At 36.2% G+C, this 27,857-nt stretch overlaps 1 protein-coding gene across 2 annotated transcripts; it reads left to right on the forward strand.

Moving 5' to 3' along the window:
• Nucleotides 1-14,485: 14,485 nt before the first annotated feature.
• Nucleotides 14,486-26,854, forward strand: LOC132621870 (gamma-tubulin complex component 2). Of its 2 annotated transcripts, none has more exons than XM_060336339.1 (21): nucleotides 14,486-14,827; nucleotides 15,784-15,839; nucleotides 15,994-16,039; nucleotides 16,441-16,575; nucleotides 18,386-18,517; nucleotides 19,380-19,463; nucleotides 19,559-19,657; nucleotides 20,691-20,782; nucleotides 21,316-21,388; nucleotides 21,463-21,615; nucleotides 21,734-21,853; nucleotides 21,973-22,026; nucleotides 22,542-22,625; nucleotides 22,725-22,799; nucleotides 22,889-23,020; nucleotides 24,775-24,900; nucleotides 24,999-25,106; nucleotides 25,602-25,664; nucleotides 25,807-25,881; nucleotides 25,952-25,998; nucleotides 26,166-26,308. In XM_060336339.1, the coding sequence occupies exons 1-21, from the start codon at nucleotides 14,765-14,767 to the stop codon at nucleotides 26,179-26,181; spliced, it is 1,833 nt and encodes a 610-aa protein (XP_060192322.1). In that variant the 5' UTR covers nucleotides 14,486-14,764; the 3' UTR covers nucleotides 26,182-26,308. The 2 variants fall into 2 exon arrangements, with proteins under 2 accessions (XP_060192322.1, XP_060192321.1); XM_060336338.1 differs by lacking the exon at nucleotides 25,952-25,998 and adding an exon at nucleotides 26,445-26,854 and having other exon boundaries at nucleotides 14,489-14,827; nucleotides 26,166-26,368.
• The last annotated feature ends 1,003 nt before the right edge of the window (nucleotides 26,855-27,857 follow it).

The raw sequence follows: 27,857 nt of genomic DNA on the forward strand, positions 1-27,857 counted from the left end.
TGTCAGAAGGTCATGGTGTATCCGTATAGCTGCCCGCCTTAGCGGTGACTGCCCGGCCAACTAGGCACGGTGTGATGCAATCATGACATGCTCATCATAAAATACTTATAATCATATGCTTATCATAATATGCTTATCTTATCATAATACACGCATAAGGCTCAATATCATCTATACTCTATCGGGGTGACGTAAGGTCGTGATCCCCCGATTTCATTATGGAGCAATTATTGACATTCTGCCTCACCTTGAAGGGATTAGTACATAAGGTGAGTGTAAGCAATAAATAACATCATTATAAATATGGCATCATCATATCATATCTCTTATCTTATATAGGCATTTATGGATATAGGCTTCTAGCTTTCCGGAATATAAGAACTCATGGAGAGGAAAGGAATTTATGCTATAGGATTCATGCCATTTGAAAGAAAAGGACTAGCCTCACATACCTTGATCGTTTAGCTAAGATATCGTTCACTTGCTCTCCTTTACTGTCACGTCGCTACCTTCACGAAAGAATTCGCATTAACGTTAGTTAGTCGACTTAAGCGAATATATCACTATTTCTAGAGAAAATTGGGCAGCACTTCCTTTATTTATACTACCTCTCCCATCGTCTATATCAATTCCCAATGTTCACAATAACATCCACAATATTACAATCAACAACCATCATTTATATCTATTCACCATATTTCACCATTTTCCTCCAATTTTCCCACATTTATCCGTACAGCTCATTATTGTGTTTTCGCACATTTAATACTTGTTTCATGATATAAACATCATTTATAACGTATTCATAGTCATAACACTTCAACATTCATGATTCAATCCCACTATCATCCAATGGTGACACTATTCATCCATTCAAGACCCATTTTCCATGTCTCTCTACAATTCAAGCTTCTTAGTCTCTTAATACCTTAAATAACATGATAAAGTCATGAAACATACCTTAGATAATAGTTGAACAAGTCTTGAGTTGGAATGCTTCACTTTGGCAAAACCCTAGTTCCACCTTCTATGGAATTTCTTGCCATAAATGATCCTTTTGATGTGTTCTTACACTAGGTTTTTGTGGATTGATGATATTGATCCTAAATTTCTACTTGATGTCTTGTTTTGGAAGAGTGTGGAAGGTTCTAGAGAGAGAGGGTCGTGGAGTGAGAAGAGGAAATGAGAAAATGAAACTTGGATCATATTTTTATAAAATGCAAATCAGTCCCGATGCCATTTTACGGTCCATTATACTATCAGTATAAATTTATACGGTCCGTATAATTGACCGTAAAACTGATCCAGTGATCAGTCTTCTCTGTGTCAACTTGACGGTCAATTGTACGGGCCGTAAAACCATTTTACGGTCCGTATAATCTACCGTAAAACTGCCCCTTCAGCAATCTCTTCTGTGACACTTCTGCGGTTCGTTATACGGCTGTAGAACCATTATACGGTCTGTATAATTGACCGTATAACCCACCAGTTCACTGAATCTTATTTTTATCACTTCGTTTTATCTCCGATCCTTATGGGACCTTCTTAACAATTGTTTAACACTTCGATACCAATCTTCGGGACCTTATCACTCATCCCCAAAACACCGCATACGTTATGTCCTTGTTAGCCTATTCTCTGTACACTAACGAAAACATTTCTGAGGTGTAACATTCTTCCCCCCTTTTGGAACATTCGTCCTCGAATGTTGAATACTCGAGATTCTACAGAAATTTCGCCAGAGTTTCCCCTGTAATCTGGCACTACTAACCTGTCACAGCAACCCATAATATCATTGCCTCACAGGGCTACACCACAATATCAATACATATATGGCCACGCACGACCAAAATCATAAAAATAAACCATACATACCTCATATCGTCGATGTTTCAACTTGAATCTCTCCCAAGGGCGGGAGTAAATGAGGGTACTTGGACCTCATCTTCTCTTCCGCTTCCCAAGTCATTTCTTCTCGGTTGTTGTTCCGCCATAGAACTTTGACTTATGCTACCTCTTTGTTCTGAAGCCTTCGCACTTGCCGATCTAAAATAGCAACATGCACTTCTTCATATGTTAGCTTCTCTTTCACTTGCACATCCTCTACCGGGACAATCCTTGCGGGATCTCCAATACACTTGCGGAGCATCGAACATGGAATACCGGATGGACTGATTCAAACTCCGAAGGCAAATTCAATTCATAACATACCTGACCCATCTTACTAATGATTTCATAGGGTCCGATACACCTAGGGCTTAGTTTCCCTTTCTTGCCAAATCTCATCACCCCCTTCATCGGTGATACCTTCAAAAACACCCAATCACCAACTTGAAATTTCAGGTCTCGTCGGCGATTGTCTGTATAGGACTTTTGACGACTCTGGGCTGTCAGCAATCGATCTCGGATGATCTTGACTTTTTCAACTGCTTGTTGAATCAAGTCGGGGCCTATTAATTGTGCCTCTCCTGTTTCAAACCATCCAATTGGAGATCTACATTTCCTTCCGTACAAAGCTTCATATGGGGCCATTTGAATACCGGAATGGTAGCTATTGTTGTAGGCAAATTCAATAAGGGGTAAATGCTCATCCCAACTACCACCAAAATCCTGCACACATGCTCGTAGCTATCTTCCAGGATCTGAATAGTACGCTCGGCTTGTCCGTCGGTTTGTGGATGAAATGCCGTACTGAACTTAACCTGAGTACCTAGACCTTCTTGAAAGGACTTCCAAAACTTAGTTGTAAACTGTGCCCCTCTGTCTGTAATAATGGCCAAAGGAATCCCATGAAGTCGTACAATTTCTTTTAGGTACAATCTGGCATAGTCTTCTGCCGAATACGTGGTTCTGACTGGGAGGAAATGAGCTGCTTTTGTGAGTCTGTCCACGATCACCCATATAGAATCATACTTCCCCCGTGAACGGGGTAATCTCACCATAAAATCCATATTAATGATTTCTCATTTCCACGTAGGAATTTCCATTGCTTGTAATAAGCCTCCTGGTTTCTGATGTTCTGCTTTTACTCGTTGTCAATTTGGACATTGTGCTACAAAATCTGCTATATTTCTCTTTATGCCATCCCACCAGTATATCAATTTGAGGTCATGATACATTTTGGTTGCATCGGGATGAATAGAATACCGGGAATAGTGTGCTTCCTCTAAAATCCGTTGGCGCAAGTTTGCCACATCCGGTACGCATAGCCTGCCCTGATATCGAAGAACTCTATCTATGGAAACTTCGAATGGAGACTTTTCCTTTTCACGAGATAGGTCTTGGTAACGGCTTAGCTGAGAGTCTTCATATTGCTGTTCCTTCAATTCTACATTCAAGGATGAAACTATGGGGTCATTAATGCTGATACTCGTATTACCCGAATCAATTGTTCGCACTCCAAGTTTTGCTAATCGATAAAGCTCATAAACCATTTCTTTCTTTTCTGAAGGAACTCCACATAAACTACCCATTGATCGACGGCTAAGCGCGTCGGCTACCACATTCGCTTTTCCAGGATGGTACAAAATATTCACGTCATAATCCTTCAACAGTTCTAACCACCGCCTCTGCCGTAAGTTCAACTCCTTCTGCTTGAAAATATGTTGGAGACTCTTGTGATCTGTATAGATATCGACGTGCACACCGTACAAATAGTGCTTCCATATCTTCAAAGCATGAATAATCGCAGCCAATTTGAGATCATGAGTTGGATAATTCTTTTCATGTTTCTGCAATTGTCTCGAGGCATATGCAATAACCTTGCCATGCTGCATTAATACACATCCTAGTCCCACACCGAAAGCGTCACAATATACGATGTAGCCATCTGGTCCTTCTGGGAGTGTTAGCACTGGAGCTGAGGTCAATCTGTCTTTTAGTTCTTGGAAACTACGCTCACAAGCATCGTTCCACTGAAATTTAGCGGACTTCTGAGTTAGCTTCGTCAATGGGGCTGAGATAGAAGAAAATCCCTCTATGAACCTTCTATAATATCCTGCCAAACCCAGGAAACTACGAACTTCTGTGGGCGTCGTAGGCCTTGGCCAAGTCTTCACGGCTTCAATTTTCTGAGTGTCGACTCGGATGCCATCATCTGAAATAATATGACCCAAGAACGTCACGGAATTTAGCCAAAACTCGCACTTTGAGAACTTTGCATATAATTCCCGAGCTTGGAGAACGCCAAGGGCAATTCTTAGATGATCTGCATGTTCTGATTTTGTGCGAGAATATACCAGGATATCATAGATAAATACTATCACGAAGAGATCCAAGAATGGCCTGAACACATTATTCATTAAATTCATGAACACTGTCGGGGCATTTGTCAACCCGAATGACATTACTCGAAATTCATAATGGCCATATCTCGTCTTGAAGGCAGTCTTAGGAATATCCGCTTCTTTAACCCTCACTTGATAGTAACCCGATCGCAAGTCTATTTTAGAGAACCATTTAGCACCTTGCAGTTGATCAAATAAATCATCGATTCTGGGAAGAGGGTATTTATTCTTTGTTGTCACCTTATTCAATTACCTGTAGTCGATACACATTCGTAGAGATCCGTCTTTATTTTTCACGAACAAGACCGGTGCTCCCCACGGTGATGAACTAGGCCTAATGAAATCCTTCTCAAGTAAATCCTTCAACTGTGCCTTTAGCTCTTTCAATTCTGCTGGAGCTATTCGATACGAAGGGATAGAAATAGGCTCGGTGTCTGGTAATACATCGATGGCGAAATCAATTTCCCTTTCTGGAGGAAGGCCTACGAGTTCATCTGGAAATACATCTGCGAATTCATTTACCACCGGAACCGATTGAAAAGTTGGTGACTTTGCCTCGGTATCATGAACCCGAACTAGATGATAAATATAACCTTTTGCTATCATATTCTTCGCCTTGAGGTAGGAAATAAACCTACCCTTTGGGGATGCAGTATTACCCTTCCATTCAAGTACGGGCTCTCCCGGAAACTGAAATCGAACCATTTTCATCCGGCAATCGACATTGGCATAGCACAAGGCCAACCAATCCATACCCATAATTAAATCGAAATCTATCATTTCCAGCTCGATCAAATTGGCTCTGGTCTGACGGTCACATTTCATAATGACACAATTTTTGTACACTTTCCTTGCTATTACCGGATCACCAACCGGAGTGAACACCTCGAAAGGTTTGATTGGCTCGGGTTTCACCCCAATACAATCGGCAACATACGGGGTAACATAAGAGAAAGTAGAACCCGTATCAATCAAAGCATATACGTCATAGGAAAATATAGTCAAGGTACCTGTGACAAAGCATATACACGGGGCTGAACAGCACCTGAGGTAGATGCTCCCCCTCTGCCTCTACCTGTTGTAGTTTGAGAAGTCTGTGTTGTCAGGCGTACTGATGAAGAACCCACTGCTGAACCTGTGGGCTGAGTCACCGCTCTACCTCTCGCTGAAGGAAAATCTCTCATAATGTGGCCAACCTGCCTACAGGCATAACACGCGTCTGAACCCTGACGGAACTGCCCGGATTCCAATCTATCGCACTGGCTGCACCGCGGTACTGGAGGTCTCCGCTGACTGAAATCTCCCCTAAATTGAGAATCTGAGGCCCTCGAACTTTGGCCCTGTCCTGACTAAAAAGAACGATCAACCCTCCTATCTGGGAATCTGGGAGGTGCACTAGTCGCTGACTGACCTGAGTGCCTAGAATGCATCTGTCTTGGTCCCCCTCTATATTCACTGCTTGCTCCCATATATCTAGCCCTCTTACCTTGTCTTCTGTCATTATCACGATCACTTCTTTGCGACTGTTGTCGTTCTTCAAAATTTTGAGCATGGTCCTGTATTCGAGAAATATCCATCCCGTCTTGCAAAGAAGCCGTCAAACAATCTCTAAACAAATGTTCCCCCAAACCACTCACAAATCGGTGTACACGATCGCCCATATCGGCCACCATAGTCGAGGCATACCTGGCTAGAGAATTGAATTGCATACTGTACTCTCGGGCACTCATGTTTCCTTGCTTTAAATTCAGAAACCTGTCCACTCTAGCTCGGCGAGTCTCGGGTGGCAAGTAATGACGAATAAAGCCATCCACAAATTCTTGCCAAACCGGAGGAGATGCATTCTCTCCCCTCGATGTCATCCAATTGTTGTACCATAATACCGCCACATCGCGGAGTCTATAAGAGGCCAACTCTACGGATTCGATCTTGGAAGCATGAATAATCTTTAAGGTCCTCAACATTTCATAAATGAAGTTTTGCGGATCTTCGTCCGGCTTCGATCCAAAGAACTCTGAAGGATTTAGAGTCATGAAATCACGGGCTCTCGTACTAGCTGAATGATCACTCGGACCCGCATTCTGCCGCTGTGCCTGGGCGGCAACCAATTGTGTCAATAAGTGTATGGCCTCGGTCACTTGTTGACCCGAAGCAACCGGTGGAGGGATCGGAGCTGAGGCTCCTTCTTGCCCTTCTACATTGGGCGAGGCCTCATTTTGTGATTCACCTTCCTCTACATTCGCCGGAGGCTCTCTTTCTGCCAGCCTTTTCGTCGTAGTTTTGCCCTTCTGGGCGGCTATAGCTTTTCCGTTTGGCGGCATTCTGAAAGCACAACACACTTTTAGGGGAGGATAAAATCTTATACACGGCTCTATCGCACGATCTCATAAGAAGAAAGATGGTCATTTTTCCTAAATGCCGTGTAGCCTCTTGTTTATTGATGTGGTGCGCTACACACCATAAACAAGACCCAGGACTGAACCGCTCTGACACCACTTTTCTCACGACCCAGCTAGGGGCCGCGACGGGTACCCGGGGCTAGCCGCCGAGCACCACTCGCTCAAATACTCGTCTTACTCATTTAATGCTCTTTTATCAATTTCATACACGAAATGTAGGAAAATCATATTTCAAATAGAAACATAAATGCTTTATATACATTGGCCTCTCGGCTATCAAAATAATATATATGTATATATATATATATATATATATAATAACATCTTGTGAGACCATCTAACCCACACTGCGTATCTACGAGCCTCTACTGACAAACTAAACATATAGACAGAACAAGAATCCGTCATGCCCAAAATATACATATATACCAAAAGAGAAATAATAAGCACCTCCGAACAATGGAGTGCTCTCAATCAGCTGACGGCTACTGAGAGTCTGGACCAAGCTCACCTCCCTGTTTACCTGTGGGCATGAACACAACATCCAAAGAAAAGGACGTCAGTACGAATATTGTACTGAGTATGAGAGGCATAAACAATGAAGAGGGACAACAATAATATAATGAGAACATCAAAATGAACATCTGAATCTGAATGACAATCATAAGAGAAGTAATGCATGCTGTCTTACTCATACTCATCATCATTCATATATGCATGACATGCAAGCTGCCCGTCCTTATCGGAACGGTGTGATAATCAATAATATTAGCCTGCGTCCAGGCCTCCGGTGTCCGGGGTACCATCTCCTGCTGCCTACTAGTGGTGTCTGCCCATGCCAAAAGGTCATGGTGTATCCGTATAGCAGCCCGACTTAGCGGTGACTGCCCGGCCAACTAGGCGCGGTGTGATGCAATCATGACATGCTCATCATAAGATACTTATAATCATATGCTTATCATAATATGCTTATCTTATCATAATACATGCATAAGGCTCAAGATCATCTCTACTCTATCGGGGTGACATAAGGTCGTGATCCCCCGATTTCATTATGGAGCAATTATTGACATTCTGCCTCACCTTGAAGAGATTAGTACATAAGGTGAGTGTAAGCAATAAATAACATCATTATAAATATGGCATCATCATATCATATCTCTTATCTTATATAGGCATTTATGGATATAGGCATCTAGCTTGCCGGAATATAATAACTCATGGAGAGGAAAGGAATTTATGCTATAGGATTCATGCAATTTGAAATAAAAGGACTAGCCTCACATACCTTGATCGTTTAGCTACGATATCGTTCACTTGCTCTCCTTTACTGTCACGTCGCTACCTTCACGAAAGAATTCGCATTAACGTTAGTTAGTCGACTTAAATGAATACATTACTATTTCTAGAGAAAATTGGGCAGCACTTCCTTTATTTATACTACCTCTCCCATCGTCTATATCAATTCCCAATGTTCACAATAACATCCACAATATTACAATCAACAACCATCATTTATATCTATTCGCCATATTTCACCATTTTCCTCCAATTTTCCCACATTTATCCGTACAGCTCATTATTGTGTTTTCGCACATTTAATACTTGTTTCATGATATAAACATCATTTATAACGTATTCATAGTCATAACACTTCAACATTCATGATTCAATCCCGCTATTATCCAATGGTGACACTATTCATCCATTCAAGACCCATTTTCCATGTCTCTCTACAATTCAAGCTTCTTAGTCTCTTAATACCTTAAATAACATGATAAAGTCATGAAACATACCTTAGATAATAGTTGAACAAGTCTTGAGTTGGAATGCTTCACTTTGGCCAAATCCTAGTTCCACCTTCTATGGAATTTCTTGCCATAAATGATCCTTTTGATGTGTTCTTACACTAGGTTTTTGTGGATTGATGATATTGATCCTAAATTTCTACTTAAAGTCTTGTTTTGGAAGAGTGTGGAAGGTTCTAGAAAGAGAGGGTCGTGGAGTGAGAAGAGGAAATGAGAAAATGAAACTTGGATCATATTTTTATAAAATGCAAATCACTCTTGATGCCATTTTACGGTCCATTATACGGTCCGTATAAATTTATATGGTCCGTATAATTGACCGTAAAACTGATCCAGTGATCAGTCTTCTCTGTGTCAACTTGACGGTCCATTGTACGGGCCGTAAAACCATTTTACGGTCCGTATAATCTACCGTAAAACTGCCCCTTCAGCAATCTCTTCTGTGACACTTCTGCGGTTCGTTATGGCCGTAGAACCATTATACGGTCCGTATAATTGACCGTATAACCCACCAGTTCACTCAATCTTATTTTTATCACTTCGTTTCATCTCTGATCCTTATGGGACCTTCTTAACAATTGTTCAACACTTCGATACTAATCTTCGGGACTTTATCACTATCCCCAAAACACCGCATACGCTATGTCCTTGTTAGCCTATTCTCTGTACACTAACGGAAAAATTTCCGAGGTGTAACATTTCCAAACAAAACAAGCGTGTTACTTTTTAATCAAAACATAATTTTATTTTAGAAAAAAAAAATTAAACACGCTTGTTTTAAAAAAATCCACTTATAAATTATCATAACTTTTTATAAAGTTAAAAAATTTATATTTTCATAATTTTATTTTAGGAAACTTAAAAAAAAACACACGAAAAAGTGGATTTAAATAAATAAATAAATTACATTTCGCTAGTAACCTAGCAAAATACAAAAAAAAAATTAAAAATTGTTTTTATCCTATTTCGTTTTTTAATACACGAAATGCAAAAAAAAAAAATATAATTTCCTATTTCGTTGGTAGATCAACGAAATAGGATTATATATATATATATATATATATATATATATATATATATATATATATTCCAATTTCGTTTTTAGATGAACGAAATAAAATAAAATAAAACTATTTCGTTCATTGATTCACGAAATGCAAAAAAAAAAAACCGTTTCTTTCATTAATTTCACGAAATGCAAAAAAAAAAAAATAGTTTCTTTCATTAATTTCATGAAATGCGCAAAAAAAAACAAATTTTTTCATTAGTTTCACGAATTGCAAAAAAAACAAAAAAGCATATTTCGTGAATTGCACAACGAAATGCAAAAAAAAAAAAAAAATTTCATTAGTTTCACGAATTGCAAAAAAAAAGAAGCATATTTCGTGAATTGCACAACGAAATGCAAAGAAAACACAATTTTTTCATTAGTTTCACGAATTGCAAAAAAAAAATTGTTGCATTTCATGAATTGCACAACGAAATGCCAAAAAAAAAAAACAGTTTCTTTCACGAATTGCAAAAAAAAAAGTTGTTGCATTTCGTGAATTTCACAACGAAATGCAAAAAAAAAAAAAATTGTTGCATTTTGCTACATGTGTAGCGTAATGCAACAATTCATTCGGCACCAGAACAGTGTGAATGTGGGTATTTCGTTAGTTATCCAACGAAATACCCATTTTGGTCTAAAAAAAAGCATACTATTTTGGGTTAATGACTGCAAAAATAAGCCATTTTGGCTCCGAACTCGAGAAGATACAACTGATCGAAAAGTAGATATTTCGATAAAAATAAATAAACAATAATTCTTTAGCCAAATTTTCATCTTTCTAAAGTAAACCGCGCGAAGTGCGAACAAATTTCCTAGTTTGTTTTATATAGTTAGTATAAAAACGTTAATCTTCACATGGTCCATTCAACATATACAAAACATCCTAGCATAAGAAGTTTGGAACCATATTATTCCGATATTTAAGATGAATTATGTTTAATCTTGCGTTACAATCATGTTGATGGGTTGTCTATTATTTTCATCTTAAATTGTGAGTATAAACTTTATACTTATGAGAACTGATAATTTAATATTCTGTGTCACTTAAAAAAATAGTAACACGATGACATTTATTTAGTAAGATATGCATTAAACTACAGGAAAAAAAATCATTTAGAAGAAAATAATCCAAAAATATATTGTGAGATGTATTTCAAAAGTCATATTATTAGTAGGGATCTAGTAGCTCAGTTGGTTGGCTACTTGAGGTGAGGGTTCGAATCCCCACATTGTAATCCCCTTCCCTATTTTCCCTTCCCTTACCCCCTTATGTAATAAAAACAATTTTTTTTTTTAAAAAAAAGAAGAAGTCATATTATTAGTTAGTAATGAAGGATATTCCGTTAAGAGCATGTTTGGAAAGCCACTTAAGGATTAGATTTGTGTGTAATTGGTGTAATTACGCAGTTTGATAGGTTTGTCTGGCTAAGTAATTGCTTGGTCATCAGGAAATTTGGTGTAATTACACTCTTCAATTCTCAAGGAAAAGTAAAAATTAGTGGTAATGACATTGTGTAATTACACTCAAAATTTGTTTACTTTGTATTTTGCTAGCTTTATTTCTAGTAAAATAAGGTAAGCTTTGAACTTTTAGTGGCGTCTAAGTTTGCAAAACTTATAGCTTGTCTGATCCAGCTTATGGGAAATCAAATGTGTTTAATTTTTTTAATGCTTATATTTTGTTCTGCTTATTTAGGAGAATTAGAGTGTTTGACTGAACTTCTAGAAAAAAAATTGACTGAACTTTTAGGGTCTGTTTGGAAAGCCACTGGTAATTGGAATTGGTGTAATTACTACCCCGGTAATTATACAGCCTAGTAATTATACAGTATTGTATTTACAACGATTTGTTTGTTTGTCATTACAAGCGTGTTGTTTGGTTGCACAAATGTAATTACACAGTTAATTTAATTTAAAAATAAGACTTAATTTTAAAAAAATTAAAATTAATATTTAAAAAATGTGTGCCTTTAGAAATGATATTAAATTAACTATTTAATAACACATTGTTTCTTGAAAATATGTTAATTAATAATCATATATTTGTAACTAATATTGTAAAAAATAGTTGATATATAATTTCAAATTAATAATATTTTAATTTTAATTGATTATAAAACTTAAAAGCATATTTTTTTTTGTGAGAACATCATGAGATTGAATATTTGACAAAAAAAGAATATTTATAAATATAATGCCACAACATTATTCAAATGTTTAAGAACAATTCTATCAACTGTAAATGAAAAATAAACAGCAAGTAATGTGAAATAACAAATCAATAGTACTAAAACAAATAGATTAAAGTCAAATTCAAATCCAAAAGAATATTTTTTTTAACATAATACTCTTTTGTCAAATTCCAACATTACATAAGTAAGTTCCAACGTAACATAAGTAAATACTCCTATAGTTCAAAAGAAAGGAAAAATATATGTCTATAACCATATTCACAACGAAATTCTACTTTAATAACGTCACTCATTATATGTCAAGTTTGTTAATGACTCATTCGTTTTAATATTAAGATGTGTAGTTTCAAAAATTAGAATAACAATACGGTTATGCTAAATGAATAAAATAAAAAAATACGAGCAACTACATGGAACCACAAGAAGTAAAGGTTGCTAATGAGAAGAAAGGAAATGAAATATAAATAATATAAAAAGAAAAATATATTTAAAAAATAAAAATAAAAATAATTAAAAAATAAAATTAATAAATAAATTAGTTAGTAGAAATAAAAAATAAATTAGAAAATAAAAGAAATTAAAATAAAATAAAAAATAAATTAAATAATATAAATAAAAAAGAAATTAAAAAAGAAAAGAAATTAAAATAAAATAAAAAGAAATAAACTAAAAAGTAACTCTGTAATTACAGAGTGTAATTACACCCAATTCTCAGCCTCCCTTTGAGAATTAAAGAGTGTAATTACATCCTCTCAATTACACTCAATTCCCACCTAATTGTGTAATTACCTTATCAAACAAACAGACCAAACTATGTAATTACATCCAATTACACCCAATTTCAATTACCTGGGTGGCTTTCCAAATAGGCCCTTAGAAAAACAGAGTACTTCAGAGAAGTAGTAGAAGTCGAGAAAATAGTATTTTTGCAGAAAGCACTTTTGGAATCTTGATCAAGTACAAATTTTTGCTATAATATTGTTAACAATATTTTTCAAATTGATTAGGAAGATAAAAAAATTTATTACTAAAAGTACTTTTTCAAAAAATACTTCGGACAAAAAACACTTTAAAATAAGTAGGTTTAAAACTTTAGCCAAATATGTTATATTAGTTTTTGGGCTTTTCAAAAAACTGTACTACAAACAAGTCTCTCTATAATGGCTAGCGCTTGTCTGAATTCATGGTTGCTATAGTGATGTGATACATCGACATTTGATATTTAGATCTCATTTAGTTGTTATAATCAAAATTAGACAAAAAAAAATATTTTTTTTGTACTTTTTATGTTATAAACGAAAACAAAATACTTGTTGATTTTAAAATCCCAATTGATTTTCATATTTCATTAAATAAAAATTGAAAAGACCAATAAATTACTAGTACCATACAGATAAAAATTAAAAGCTAAAGAACATATGCATTTAAAACTAATTGAAAATTTAAATATTTCAAGTTGTCATAAAAATTTCTACAATTGTAGGTTGTTGCATAAATTTTAATCTTCGTGATAATGTAAAACTTAAATTGACAAAGATTTTTGTCCAAAATTTTACAAAAGGGAATTCAATAACTCTGTCTTGAAAGCTGTCAAAGAGCTTAACAACTTAACAATTGACTCTTCTATCACCCCAATAGCAATATGTTGAGGCTCTTTGTCAGCACTTTCTTGTCACCTTCAGCATCAGCTGTCTATTTCCACTCCAATGACTTGTGGAATAATCTCTTCATCAGTGTAAATTTCAAGAATTGAAAGTGTTGTATCAAACTCTATATAAGTGGTAGCATACATTGCTTGATTGGTGTTATAAGATGGGAGTTGTGCTATAAGTGGCGACACACTACCAACACCCTTAACAAGTTCTAGATTTTCATTATTAACGTTGGGGTTGTCATTTGTAGGTAGAATTTTGGTATTTCTCCAACGATGGAGAATGGTAGAGGCCATAACATCATTTCATGATTGCTTCAACAATAGTGTTAATTGCTTACCATAAGTTAAACTTCTTGTCATTAGATAATGGGCGACTTAAATTGTACTTGAAATTTTTCCTTTTAGATATTTATACTTTGAAATTTAATGAAGATTACTATAAAGATTTTAATATTTTACTTTTATGCATAATATATTTATTACACAATATTATTACATAATATTTGAGTGTGACTGTTATGGAGAGGTAATTTTACAAAGTGTACCGCTATGATGAATGGTACTGATGTTATAGGTAGAAATGTTGTTATAGAGAAGTCACATATAACATAAAAAATTGATTCTGGATAGAAAATTAGAGTTAACAGTTGCTTTAGTAGACGTTTGGAGACGAAATCAGCGTTTGGACACATCAGAGATGAAATTCATAATCATCAAAAAAGGCTTGATTTGGAATTTTAAATCATGATTTCAAAATTTTTACATGTAAAACTTGATTCATAAGTTTATATTTTGTAAAAAAAGACCCATAAGTTGGTAGGTATATTTACCAATATAAAAATTGAGAAAGTTCTGGTGGTTTCACACAACTTTTGGGTCTATAAGAAATCCAAATTACATGTCCAAATATAATTTTATCTCATGATTTCAAAACGGCTCCTTAGGGTTTAAAATATGAGTAGATCAGTTTTTGGGGAGTTGAAATTACGAAACTGGTGTCCGAACACTTTTTTGGGTGAAATATTTGGGGAGAAAATGATAAAAATGTTTCCTTATTTTTTAGCAAGTACAAAAAAAAAAAAAAAAAAAAAAAAAAAAATCTTTGGCACAATTTTCATTTTGATTATATTTCGTCCATAAGCCTCTCCCGAAAACACAGTGCACCAGCTTTGCTTCCCCCAAAAAATTTCATCTAAACATCAAATCCAAAAAAATACATTTTTGAAATCTCTAAAGTCTGTCCCTTTGAGTTGAGAAGTGAACTGTTGTGACATTGTGGTTGTTTTGTAAGTGTTATTATGAAGCAATTCTCAGTAATTTCCCTTTTGGCAGCCTACTGAAACTGAGTTCAAGATTTGAGAGGAATTACATAACATGGACCCATCAACTCCTAGTTGGAATTTAGATCGTCCTTTTCTTACTGCCCAATTTTATCAGGTAATACTCACTAATTACCTTACACTTCTTCTCAGTTTGACAGTTTCATTTCAATTAAATTTACTCAAATTTTCATTTTTTTCGCCTTTTTTTGTCTCTCCAAGAATGCTGTTTTTTTTTTGGGGGTTTTCCACCTTTCTTTTCTTCGTTTGCTCGCACTCTGTTTGGATGGTGGTTACCCATGGTTTCATAATGTACAGTATTGTATTAATGAATACAATGTTTCGATAGACTGTATTGTTTGTTATGTTTATTCCTTCCGTCTCAATTTATGCGGCACCATTTGACTAGGCACGGATATTAAGAAAGAAAGGAACAGTTTTGAAGTGGTCCAAAACAAACAAATGTAAATCGTACATAAAGTTAAATTGTTTTTAAATATAGAAAGGTGACATTCTCTTTGGGACAGACTAAAAAGGAAAGTGTGCCACATAAATTGGGCAGAGGGAGTAATAACATAAAAATAAGTAACCACGGAAAAACCACCAAATCCGTGGTTAAAAAAATGGAATTTTTTCATGGTTATACAACAACGGAGTTACAATGGGTTTACAACACCATACAATGAGCCCGTTTGGATTGGCTTATAAGTTGGCTTATAAGCTGTTTTCAGCTTTTTTGAGTGTTTGGCCGGCCAGCTTAAAGTCATTTTATGCTTAAAATAAGCTCAAAAAAATAATTGGACCCATTTGACTTAGTTTATCTAAAGCAGCTTATAAGCTGAAAATAGCTTATAAGCCAAAAAAAACAACTTATTTTTTTCAGCTTATGAGCTGCAAACAGCTTTAAGCTGTAAGCCAATCCAAACGGGCTCAATATAGTTTTAAGAACAATGGAAACAAACATGATATCAGTGAAAACAATACAATAATGAACCATGGCAAACAACCATCCAAACAGGGTGTTAGTTTCCTATGTTTATTTGAAACTATTTTGGCCCTTGAAAATTCATGCAGGAAACAAAGGCTACACCTGGGACTACTGAATTCAAGGGGGTTTCTGTGGACTCAAGGTATCCTACTTGTCCTTGGCTTTCTGTTGTCATGTATCTTTGATTTTTTGTGAATGTGTTTTACTTTACCTTGGTGTGTTTGATTTGTTTTTCCTAAACCAAGCTGCTGAATTTCTACTTATTTTATTGTTTCTGTCTGGAATTTTTTATTCAGTGCCGGAGCGGATAAAGCCATAGGTTGCTATCATGCCACCATTCAGGTATGCATCTGTTGATTCAACTAAATAGTTCCTCGTCCGTCTTTCTCTTATTATCGTTAGTTGTTGCTCTTATTGTTATTATTGAGTATAATGCCAGTAAAGAAGATGTTATATATATTTGACTCTGAAGGTATAATCTTGGATCATAAGATTTAACAAAACTGTAGTAGTCAAATATATGTCATGTCCTTATCTTGAGCTTGTGTTGATCTTGTTTGCAATTTAATGTCCTGTGAACATTTGCATATTTTTTTGTTTAAAGTTTTAAGGCAAATGAGGAATATTATGTTGTGGCGCATCTAAAAGGATTTTCTTGTTAATATGGTTTGTCCTATATGAACTTGACGATTTTGGTTTGTAGTTTGATCAGGGTCATAATCATCTATTAAAATCTTATGCAGGAGTTGATTGTTATTGATGATCTTCTTTCCACCTTGGTTGGAATTGAAGGACGCTATATTTCAATAAAGAAAGTCCGAGGGAAGGAGGATGCTATAACCTTCCAGGTTGATGCATCTATGGATTTAGCTCTTCAGGTACATATTTTGGTTTTCATTAAGTGGCTATGTCACCATCTTGAATCTGTTATGAGCAAAAGAACTCTCATAGATGATTGGAATGAAGTCAAGATCTAGATTGTTTTTGTTATGCCTAGTTTAGTTTGGGTTCCATCGAAGAATCCGTGCGAAAGTTAAAAGAATAGGATACTTCAGGAGAATGTGAAGAATGAAGAATTGGAGACTCTTAACCTTCTGTGAATGTCAGATGTCAATATCCGGGGACCAAATAAAGAACTTGAGCAAGTGGGTTTGAGCATATTTTTTTGAAAGCCAGCCTTGATCATAATTTTATCAGAACATAATAGCAGAAAGTGGTCACATAATGTTTCTAAGATATTGCTTTAGTGGAGCGATTGGAGCCGAAGATTTGATATTGCACGGCATTATTGTGCAATGAGCCATTATTTTTGGATTAGACCGCCAGGTTTAGTATTTAGATAAAGGTAGCAATGATGTTGCTAGAGTGTATTCTGTAAAAAGTATATAAGTAAAGAACATAAAGTAAAAAGAGAGAAGTCGGGGAGATATGTTTTCAGTACATTTTATCCCTGAGATAATGTTCCAAAGTTAATTAGACAAAGCATGTTCAATCTTCAAACTTAAGCTATTATCTTTCTTCTGAATTACTGATACATGTTTATAAGTGCAACTTATTTTCTTAATAAAAGAAGTATAACATATTTCATCCAGTAGTGGCTGGTATGTGCTAATGAAATTGTAAAAGTAAGCTCTTAATCCATCCATGTTAAACAACTAGTGGCAATATAAATGGTAATAAACAATAGAAAACTACACGATAGCTGAATATTACTACTGAAGGAAAGCGCTGAAATATAAATAGGCATAAAGTGTCTAATTGAAAAAATGAATTGGAGTATATGAAAAGAGTAGTGAAGCTAAGCAAAGAAAAAAGAGAATGATACCTTTCATCTGTCTCTAATTGACAAAATTTGATATGCTTAAAATAGCTAATAAGAGTGTTATTCTCCAATTTGTTTGGTGTTCCTGGAAATTTCAAATGTGAGGAGGATGTCGGAGATTTTCGGTGCATGAAACTGTCGAGCCGGCTGTTCAGCAAGTTTCCTTCTAAAAAGAGTACGGGTTGATGATGGTTTGTGATGTAGAATCTCCTTTAGATACACTTGAATTAATGATGATTTAATGTGAATTCACTTTTGTAAATATTGCAAGCACAATTCGTGCTACATCTATAATACTTACCTTTCTCCCAAAAAAAAGTATGGGTTAATGCTTTGAAGATGATTCTCTCTAGCTTTCTGGTCTTTTTCTTTTATTCAAATATGTAAGTGTAAATGGTAGTTATTTAAAAACAAAAAAAAAGTACGTTTTTGTTCTGTGGTTAGCATTTTTGTAGAACCGTGTTGTCCGTGCCAGACTGCCAGCTTGCATGCACCTAGACTAATTCCGCGGGTTACCTACTACCTCCGACTAGTACATGTACCCAGTAACTCTTTCCACCAAGGCTTGGACATATGGAAAAAAATCACCTAGTGTTTTCCCTCCGCTGGATTCGAACCCGAGACCTCATGCAACTCACTTCATTGACCACTAGGCTACACCCTTGGGTGCTCTGTGGTTAGCATTTTATGCACCAAGAAGTAATAATGCAACACTTTGAAGGACAAAAGGACAAAAGGAAGTAAATAAGTCTATATATGCTTAAAACAACAAAATATTGAGGCTGAAAGCTGAGTAAGCGTGAAGGAAAATCCATATTGTATCTAGTTTAAAACATTTCTTGAAATAATTTCGATTATTATTGTAGGAATTTGCAAAAAGGCTATTCCCGCTATGCGAAAGTTATATCTTGATTAACCAGTTTGTCGAGACAAGGTCACAGTTCAAGACGGGCCTAGTCAATCATGCATTTGCAGCTGCTCTAAGGGCACTCCTCCTCGTAAGTTTCTTATTTATGGATCCTTCTGTGGTTGCATGGTGGATTATTCTTTTCACTATTCGTTTGTCTGGTATTTATCCATCTTGTGTACAAGGTCTTCTTGAGGATATATAAATTTTATATTTTAGAAGATCTCTTCTGGGAGCATGGAATCATCTTCATGATTTGTTTAATCTCTTTTTCGGATATTGTAGATTCTTTACTCCTGCTGCTTGTATACGGTAGATTTTTCACAATTATCAATAAAACTATTTACATTTTAAAATAAAAATTTCTTTTAGATAAATGTAACTATCAGAAAATTATCTCGTAAGAAGCTGAGAAAACCTATCCGCTACCTTGTTTTTTTTTTTTTTTTGATTAAGCACCGAGTGTCCGGGTCTCTTTGAGCCCTGACTAATCCCGGGGGTGCACAGGCCCTCGGCAAGGAGTTTCCCGCAAGTGCACCACGGGTAATTCAGGGTTTTACCCCAGTCCGATGGCCCTCAGAAATTGTTTGCACCCAGTGGGTTTCGAACTTGAGACCTAGAAAGGGAGCACCCCAAGGCTCAAGCCAATTACCACCAGGCCAACCCCTGAGGGTTACCTATCCGCTACCTTGTTTTAGTTCAACTGATTATTTATGATTTCTTTTTGGATAAGGAAAAAGCTGGACTAAGAAAAGGGAGTTAATTTTGAAATTATCTATGATTATTTACAAATTGGATGGCATACTCCATACTGTATTGCTTGGTGCCATGAGTTCTTTCCATATATTACCCCATGCTGGCCATACATGTGCAATGTAGAAGTAAGAGAAAGAAATACTTTAAGAAAGGAAAACAAAAGGGGGGCTAATCGAAGTCTAGAATATATTTTCCAGGACTACCAAGCAATGGTGGCACAGCTTGAACATCAATTTCGCTTAGGAAAACTTTCTATACAAGGATTGTGGTTTTACTGCCAGGTAACACCGCTTAAACTAGTTTAATTTGCTTAGTAGTCATTTACTTTGCCTCATCATCATTTGTGCTTTGTGCTTAGTGAAGCTATTTTTTGCAGCCAATGATGGGTTCAATGCAGGCTCTGTCTATGGTGGTGAAAAAGGCTGCAGCCAATAACTGTGTTGGCTCTGCAGTCCTCAACCTCTTGCAAAGCCAGGTCTGGCGTCTTAATGTCATGACTTTGAGGGATCTATTGTCTGAGTTCCACTAGAATTGCGGAATACTATAGATTCACTACTCATAGTTTAAACTCCATATTTGCTTGAACATGTGGTTTGATTTTGCATGGTCATCAAAATGAGTGCTGACAATTTGTGTTTTAGTAGTTTTAGACTTTTAGTCAATTAGTCTTTCTCATTCAGAAAATCTTCTCTGTAATGAAAATGTGCATGTTACTTAATACCAATTGGAAAGAAAAGTGAGGATTTATTCAAATTCGAGTTACATAAATGTTGGAAATACAAAAATCTAAAAGTAGTTTTTCTTTTCAGTTATTCATGACTTGTATTGACAAGAAACATGGAAAGTCGAACAGAAATTTAAGTAATACTGATAGACTCTGTTTTGAGATGTTTAGAACTGTGAGAAAATAAGGTAAGGAAGGAATAGCCCCAAGGGGTTAGCTCAATTGGCAAAGGTTAAGGGACTTGTTTCTTAAATCACAAGTTTTGCCCTTTGCCAAGCTAATTAAGTCCAGTATTTAAGTGGAGAAGGGTAGAGGGGCGGGCCCATCATCCCCGAGGTTCGAAAGCTGCAGTTGGCTCAAGGGTTGGCTCCAAATGGATTTCTCGGTCATCAAATAAAAAAGATAAGGAAGGAATAATTGGTTTTCGCACAACTCGCGAAACAGAGAGCTAATGCAAACAAATCTGAAAGTCACCTGAATGATTCACGGTGTCTACTTTTTCCTTCCCGGCCATCACTGGTGGCTGCACAACGAGAATTGTCTCACCAATGCTTCTGATGCCATGTGAGAAAATAAGACAAGGAATAATTGAGTGAAAACTTAGCTTGATTGCTCGCTCAAGTTGCTGGGTTTAAGTGAATCTATGAGTACCAAAATAGGAACAAATCACTCTAATTAATCTTAATTGGTACACAATATCATTTACAATATTCTTAACACAAACTATATATGTTCTATTTGAGGAGGGTTAATATTAATTTCCAGATTAATTATTCTGTTTTAGGCAAAGGCAATGGCTGGTGATCATGTAGTGAGGTCTTTGCTGGAAAAGATGTCACAATCAGCAAGCACTGCGTATCTTGGAATATTAGAGAGGTATTTAATCTAGATTCTGCAATGATTATCCAAGTTTGCTTAAGGTCAGGCTGACCCCTCCTTGCTTGGGCATAGTTGCCTAATCAAATTTCGGTTTATGTTTGAAAATAACATGGTTCTACTTTTTTTGAAGTGTATAAGAAGTTGGGGATACATAAATTGCTAGGGTTAAAAGATTATTGCTTAATCTGCTATTTGATCTTGATGGGTCTCTGCCGATAGTGTCTAATTTGGATATCAACTGATGGAATTACACATGTTAAACAAGTAGTCTATGTTTCCTTGAATAATGACTTTCAGCTAAATTGGAAATGCACAATTTTTTGTCTATATATTTGTCCAATGATAATAAGTAAGGAAATTACTGGTTTTCTTGTCCCCTGTAGAGTAAATATTAGGTTAAACTGTGTTTTGTAGGTATTATGAATAGGATATATGTCACATTTTCTCATTTTCGCCTGTCTGCTGAACTTCCCATTCTTTTTACTGTGAATTACTATTGTTGCTCAATGTGAACTACTGTAAAATTTTAGGTGGGTGTATGAAGGAGTGATTGATGATCCTTATGGTGAATTTTTTATTGCTGAGAACAAGTCTCTTCAGAAGGTACATCTTTGTCAGTAATGACACTTTTTTACTTAGTTGTTGACATCTCATTAATCTCACTGTATTTACCACAGGAGAGTCTTACTCAAGATTATGATGCCAAGTACTGGCAACAACGTTACAGCCTGAAGGATGACATTCCTAGTTTCCTTGCAAATGCAGCTGAAACAATTTTGATCACTGGAAAATATTTAAATGTCATGAGAGAGTGCGGTCATAGTATTCAGGTTTTTACAATATTTCATTGCTGTTCAATCTTCGCCCAATAAAGTTATTCCAAATTTCTTTGCTTTACAATTCCATTAGTATTATTAGCAGAAGCTCATGAACTAATTGTTTTGTTAGATCCCTGTGGCAGAAAAGTCAAAGTTAACAAGTGTAGGCTCAAATCATCATTATCTGGAGTGCATCAAGTCTGCTTATGATTTTGCCAGTGGCGAACTATTAAATCTTGTTAAAAACAAGGTGTGCTGACGCAAGAAAGTTATTTCTTGACGGCTTTTTCCATGTTTCTTGATCGTGAAAGCAAGTGCTTTTATTTTACATAAATTCCTCTCTGATGAAACCTTTCTCCTTTTTGGCAGTATGACCTTATGGGAAAACTGCAATCTATCAAGCATTATCTTCTTCTTGATCAGGTACCAGCTAGCTGTTAGCAGATGATATTTTTAAGCCTATGATAGTTTGGGAATTGGGGGTTGGATATGGGGAAAATACCTGGTAAACTTGGAATTTAAAAGCTACATGCAGACGTATGCTGCAATAACTTTGTTTTTTTATTAATCGTCAGCCCCTTAGTATTATCTTTCTGTAGATAGAAGATATTTCTTGGGCTAGTAGCTGGCATCAAAATGAGTTGCAGGAAGAAGATACTAAACATGGTTATCCCTGTCTTTTCCAAACAAGCAAATCAGTCAATTAAATTGCAAATTCAGAGCTATTGTATACTTAAGCTCTCTGCTATCTGGGCCTGGTTTTTGAGTTTTTTCTTTTCTTTTTTCGTTTCATTCTTTATTGTCTTTATAAGTGCTCTCTGCAGATGGAATTAAAAGTATTTTGCCTGATTCTGTTGCTGGTTTTTGTATGTTTCTGGTTAGACGCATTCTGGCCATTAAGAAATTTATCTTTGTACTCACTGCAACTGGTCATGCAGGGCGATTTCTTAGTCCACTTCATGGATACAGCTAGAGAGGAGCTCATGAAGAAGCCTGATGAGATCTCTGTGGAGAAGCTACAGGTTTATACATAGTTTAAAGTTTTCTGCTTTCTGTTAAACAGAGAACATTTGAAGCTCCTTGTAACGTGGTGTTCACCTTCTTTTTTTTCTTCTGAGTAGTCTCTTCTAGACCTTGCTTTGCGATCTACTGCAGCTGCCGCTGATCCTTGCCATGAGGACTTATTGTGTTGTGTGGTGAGTTATTAGTACTTTGCCTTGTTTAATCTTCAAGACACGGGGATGATCTGCTGCATTTATGTAAAAAATGGTCCATCTTTTCTCAGGAGAGGACTACCTTATTGAAAAGATTGAGTACACTGAAAGATCTTGAAATCAGCCGGTCTGCTCCAGATAGCAATGATTTAGAGGAACCACTAAGCATTACTGGCTTGGAAACTTTTTCTTTGAATTACAAGGTTTGTATTCTAATGTCTCTTTTCTTCTTTTTAAAAGAAACTACACCACAGCTCCCACACAACAAAAAGAAAAAAAAGAGAAGAAAAGAAAGAGCAGAAAATTGCTTCATGAAAGCAGGTCTGTGTGCCTTCTATATCGAACAGAGATCCAGACTGTGGTTGCTTCAGAGCATTGGATTGTAATTAAAAAGGGGCCCAATTTTAGGCTCAAAATGTTAAGCATATGCTGCATATCCAGATCTTGGCTGTTGTCCCCTGTTCCCTTCCTTCTTTGAGCAATCAAAGAGTGCAAAAGAGAAACTTAATCATATCAAATGAAAACAGCTAACAATGCAAAGACACTAAGAAAACAGGTAGGATAAAAGACCATGAAATTTGGAAAGAAATAGGCTACTAAGAAATAAAAAGTTAAAAAGGGTTGGTGCATATAAAGTAAAATATGTAGCAAGAAAATAAGAGTGGATGTCGGATTTCAAAGATGTTGAAATAAAGCAACTGCAAATTCCCAAAGGAAGCAAGGACAAAAACCTTCCTTCTTAGTCCAAGCGCAGAACCTGTCCTGCGAATCAAAGCCAGCTACTTCCGCAGTTATGCAATCAAAGTGATCAATTGCCTTGAGAGGGGATTATTATCCAAGGGAGAACATATCTAATTCTCGTTTTCGATGTCTTTGCCAACATATTAGTAACTCCTCATTTGTCCCAGTTATCTAGAAAGACAACTAACATTCCAGTGCACATGCTAATCATCTTGATCTGGATATCTAGAGAGAAATGCATCTATGGCCGTTCTGATCTGTTCCCATAAGGGGGAGAGAGATTCTGCCACTACGTTGAAAGGAAGTATATTCTAAAAGTTTGTTGTAACACTGAACGGGTTCCAAGTTCCAACCAGCTGCAATATATTAAATAGCATTCAGCTGGACGACGTCACGAGGGTAGCAATAGGTTCTTTGATTGCATGCTACTATGGTTTTATAGGGTAAGTCTAGATGAGCTATCACCATAATTCCACAACAAGTGTGCTGTCTGCTTCTGGGGTGAGGCACTAAAGTAGCCTCCACCATCTCTTGGTCCTATGCTTTTCTTGCCTCCTTTGTGCTTTCTCTTGGCTTCTTTGTCTTGCCTCATATTTCTGTTTTTACCAACCTACATCACCTCCTTGGATGGGTTGGCTGGAAAGCATGTTTTCCTATCTTCTGTAAAAATTCCTAGTCAAAAAGTCCAATTGGCCATTGCCGACCTTAAGCATGCTATTTCATTCGCTTTGCTATTTTTATATTTTGTCTTTTTACTGTGTTTGCATTTGTTCTTTGCCTTTAAGGTTTTCCTATTGAACAGCAGTTTGGGTATTTTCAGTACTTGTACTTATGTAAGAGAAAACAGTCTGCCACAGTTTGGCTGTTCAATAGCTGGCTAATCTAAAAAATCGTATTTAGCAGGAAATTTTTCGATACTTTTAGCTAAGTCACAATAGAGTGGTGAATAAAAAGTACTAAATTCTCCCTCTTTAGGTAAGTTCACATTGTCTTATACCTGTTATACTTAAATGTATTCATTGAGCGCCACCTAGCAACAACCATATTTAGCTGAAGCTGAGGGAGAGCATCTTGTTTCTTCTTTTCTTTATCTGTTTTGGCGAGAATGACAATGTTGGTTGTAGCATGGAGTAATGTATCTTAAAGGTCATGGTATTATTTCTGCTCGATCATTGTATTATTGTCTCCTGATCATGGTTGCATTTTATTGTTTCAGGTTCGATGGCCGTTATCTCTTGTAATATCACGGAAAGCCTTGACAAAATACCAGTTGATTTTCAGATTTCTATTTCACTGTAAGCATGTTGATAGGCAACTCTCTGGGGCATGGCAAGTACATCAGGTATGACCTTTTGATTACTTCTACTAGCAATAGTAAAATAGCTTCCGTTTTCCTTGACTTCTGATAGATTTACTCATTCGCTTGTTTTGTTTTTATAGGGTCTCCGCAAGCTCGACATGCAAGGAACTACAGTTTCTGTATCATCTTTGTTATGTCGCAATATGCTAAAGTTCATAAATAGCCTCTTACACTATTTGACATTTGAGGCAAGTTTCACCCGTTCTCAGGGAACTGCAGTTTCTGTAATATCTTTGCTGTGTCTGCCTGCCTTTGGTACATTAATTTCTGCTTGCATGCTTTGTGTTCCCCAGTTCTATTTGTTATTCTTCCTTTATTATTTTCTTGACAAGCTATTCTTCCTTTGTTATTTTAATTTCTGGTTGCATACTTTGAGTTTCTCGTTGTTCTTTTCATTACTGTCATTGCAGCACGCCAGCACCACTAATGTATCCTTCTCTTTCGCGTTTCTTTTTCATTTATCATAGACATGTGCTTTAGTACATCTATTAAACTAGTGAAGACAGCTGTTACTTTTGTTCTCTTGTTAGAATGTTAAATGACCGGATTTTATTGGTTGATGTACAAGACGGTTGACTGTAAAACTTTTGATATTCTATTGGTTGATATACAAGACCGTTGACTGTAAAATTTCTGAAGTGTATTGCTAGTTAGATTGAACCAGTTTCTTATTGTGTCTTCAGGTTCTTGAACCTAACTGGCATGTAATGCTCAGTAGACTTCAAACAGCGAAAAGCATTGACGAGGTAAATTGATTTATGTTAAATTCGTGCTTCTGTATACACTACAAAGGAAACTCTGTGTCTAAACACATTTATAGAACAGGGATGGTCCTGTTGGTTTCTGAATGTATGGTCTGATTAGTTCTTTGATTCATCTTTGGGGCAGGTTATCCAATACCATGACTTTTTTCTTGATAAGTGCTTGAGGAAATGTTTGCTTCTGTCACCAGCCCTTCTTAAGGTTATTTATGATTTCTGGTTATTGATGGCCTTCAGTTACTTTTTTTCTAATTTGAAAATTTTCACCAAAGGTGCTGATATGGATGATGACTAGCCTTTCTGCAATGTTCAAGAACCTGTTAGTGGACACATTTCAATATCAACTGGCAGATTACGTTTTAGGTTTTTGGTCTGATAATATAACTGTTAGCTGAAGTTTCTTTTTCAGGGGATTAATTTTGGTATTTTGTTTTTGTAACTATTTTTTCTTTCCTGATTTTCTCATGAATGTTTTTCTAAATGCAGAAGGTGGAGAGGTTGAAATTGATATGTTTGCAATATGCAGCTGCAACCCAACGGTTGATTACCTCCTCATTGGATATTGCTGATACCGACACCTTGTCTAATGATTCTCCCAGTATAGAAAAATATAAGAACGTCAAACTAAGGACCCCATATCAGATGCGGAGACTAGCTCCTGAAAACGTCACAGTATTTGAATCCGTTCTGTATGTTACAATGAATTTGTACTTTTGTATTTAATCTCTCTATCTCTGTCTCTCATAGTTAACTATTCATCTGCAGGAAATTTGAAAGGGAATTTACCTTTGAGCTTCATAGCCTGGGACCGATATTAAGCAGTGGCTCTAGGGCAGAACCGTACTTGACTCATCTTGCACAGTGGATTCTTGGTGTGGGAAAAGACCAGTAAGCTGATTCTATTTGTTGCCAACAAACTCAGTTTTAAAAATTGCAGTTTTAGAAATCTTTCTTTTTATGTATGTCTGGGGTTAAGCCTTTTCATGTGCGCGCAGTATTTAAGATAAGTTTTTTTTTTTTTTTTTTTTCCTGGGATAAGAAATCGAAAAAGATGAGCGAAAGGTGTCATGCCATGGAGTGGGAAATTTACCTCCTTCAAGATCATTTCTCTCTTTTTAAACTCGGTTGAGCTTGTAGAGTGTGATCATTGTGAAATCAAATGCTTTTGTGGCCTATTTCCCTTTAGCTTAATAATTTACCCCCCCCCCCCCCCCCCCCTTTTTTTTTTTTTTTCTCCGAGAGCTTAGTGTTACCTCCAAAAAGCGCACACAAATGTATATGGAGTGAATCAAGAATCATTACTTCGAGGACTAGCGATTAACTGGTAAACTGCCGTTCAAGCCATGCCTAATTGTCAAGCAATAAACAAGTGTGGAAGTTGGCTGAATGATTAACTAAATTAGAACTTTGAAGTAAAGCGACTGTGAAGAAAACAATTGATTGGTCAAACTTCTGAGGAATATGATTATTAACAGGACTAGAGTTAACGGCTTCCTACCCGTAAGGGTTGCTCAGTTGGTTGAGCATGGAGCTTTTATAATGGAGGTTTCAGGTTCGCAATCCCCATCCCCTGCCTACGACAGCATGAGATTTGCGGCCGAGCTCGTCGCACGAAACTTGCCTAGTGCGGGTTATCTCTCCTATGTGGTTTGTGAGCTATTGCACAGGAGCTGGATTTACCCTGTGCGCACCCGAAGGGTAGGGGCTGTGGGTTCCCATGCCATTAAAAAAAAAAAAAAGAGTTAACGGCTTCCTTTACATTTCACTTATGATCCTATCTTCTTCAAGTAAATTGATTTACATGGATTATTAACCTACAAGTTCATTACTCAAATGAATCCGAGTCTCTGTTACAAATTGAACCCATATTTCACTCTGTTTATGTGAGATGTACGAAGTACAATTTCCCTATATATTGGTTAAGGCAGGTATATTTTATCTTACCCTCGAATCTATTCCTTAATAGTTCTATGGATTCAAGAACTTACATTATTCATTCCTATAGTAACCTTGAATTCCCTTTTTCAAGTTCAATTTATAATTCGCACATATGGTGTGCAAACATCCAACAATTAGGAACACGATTGAATAAATAACCTAACTAAAGTAAAATTGGTTCATTAAAGGAGAGAAATCCTTACTTTCATAGCAAGTTCACCATAACTTTAAAACAAAGAG

The sequence above is a fragment of the Lycium barbarum genome, chromosome 12 (assembly GCF_019175385.1).
Source record: "Lycium barbarum isolate Lr01 chromosome 12, ASM1917538v2, whole genome shotgun sequence".
NCBI lineage: Eukaryota > Viridiplantae > Streptophyta > Magnoliopsida > Solanales > Solanaceae > Lycium > Lycium barbarum.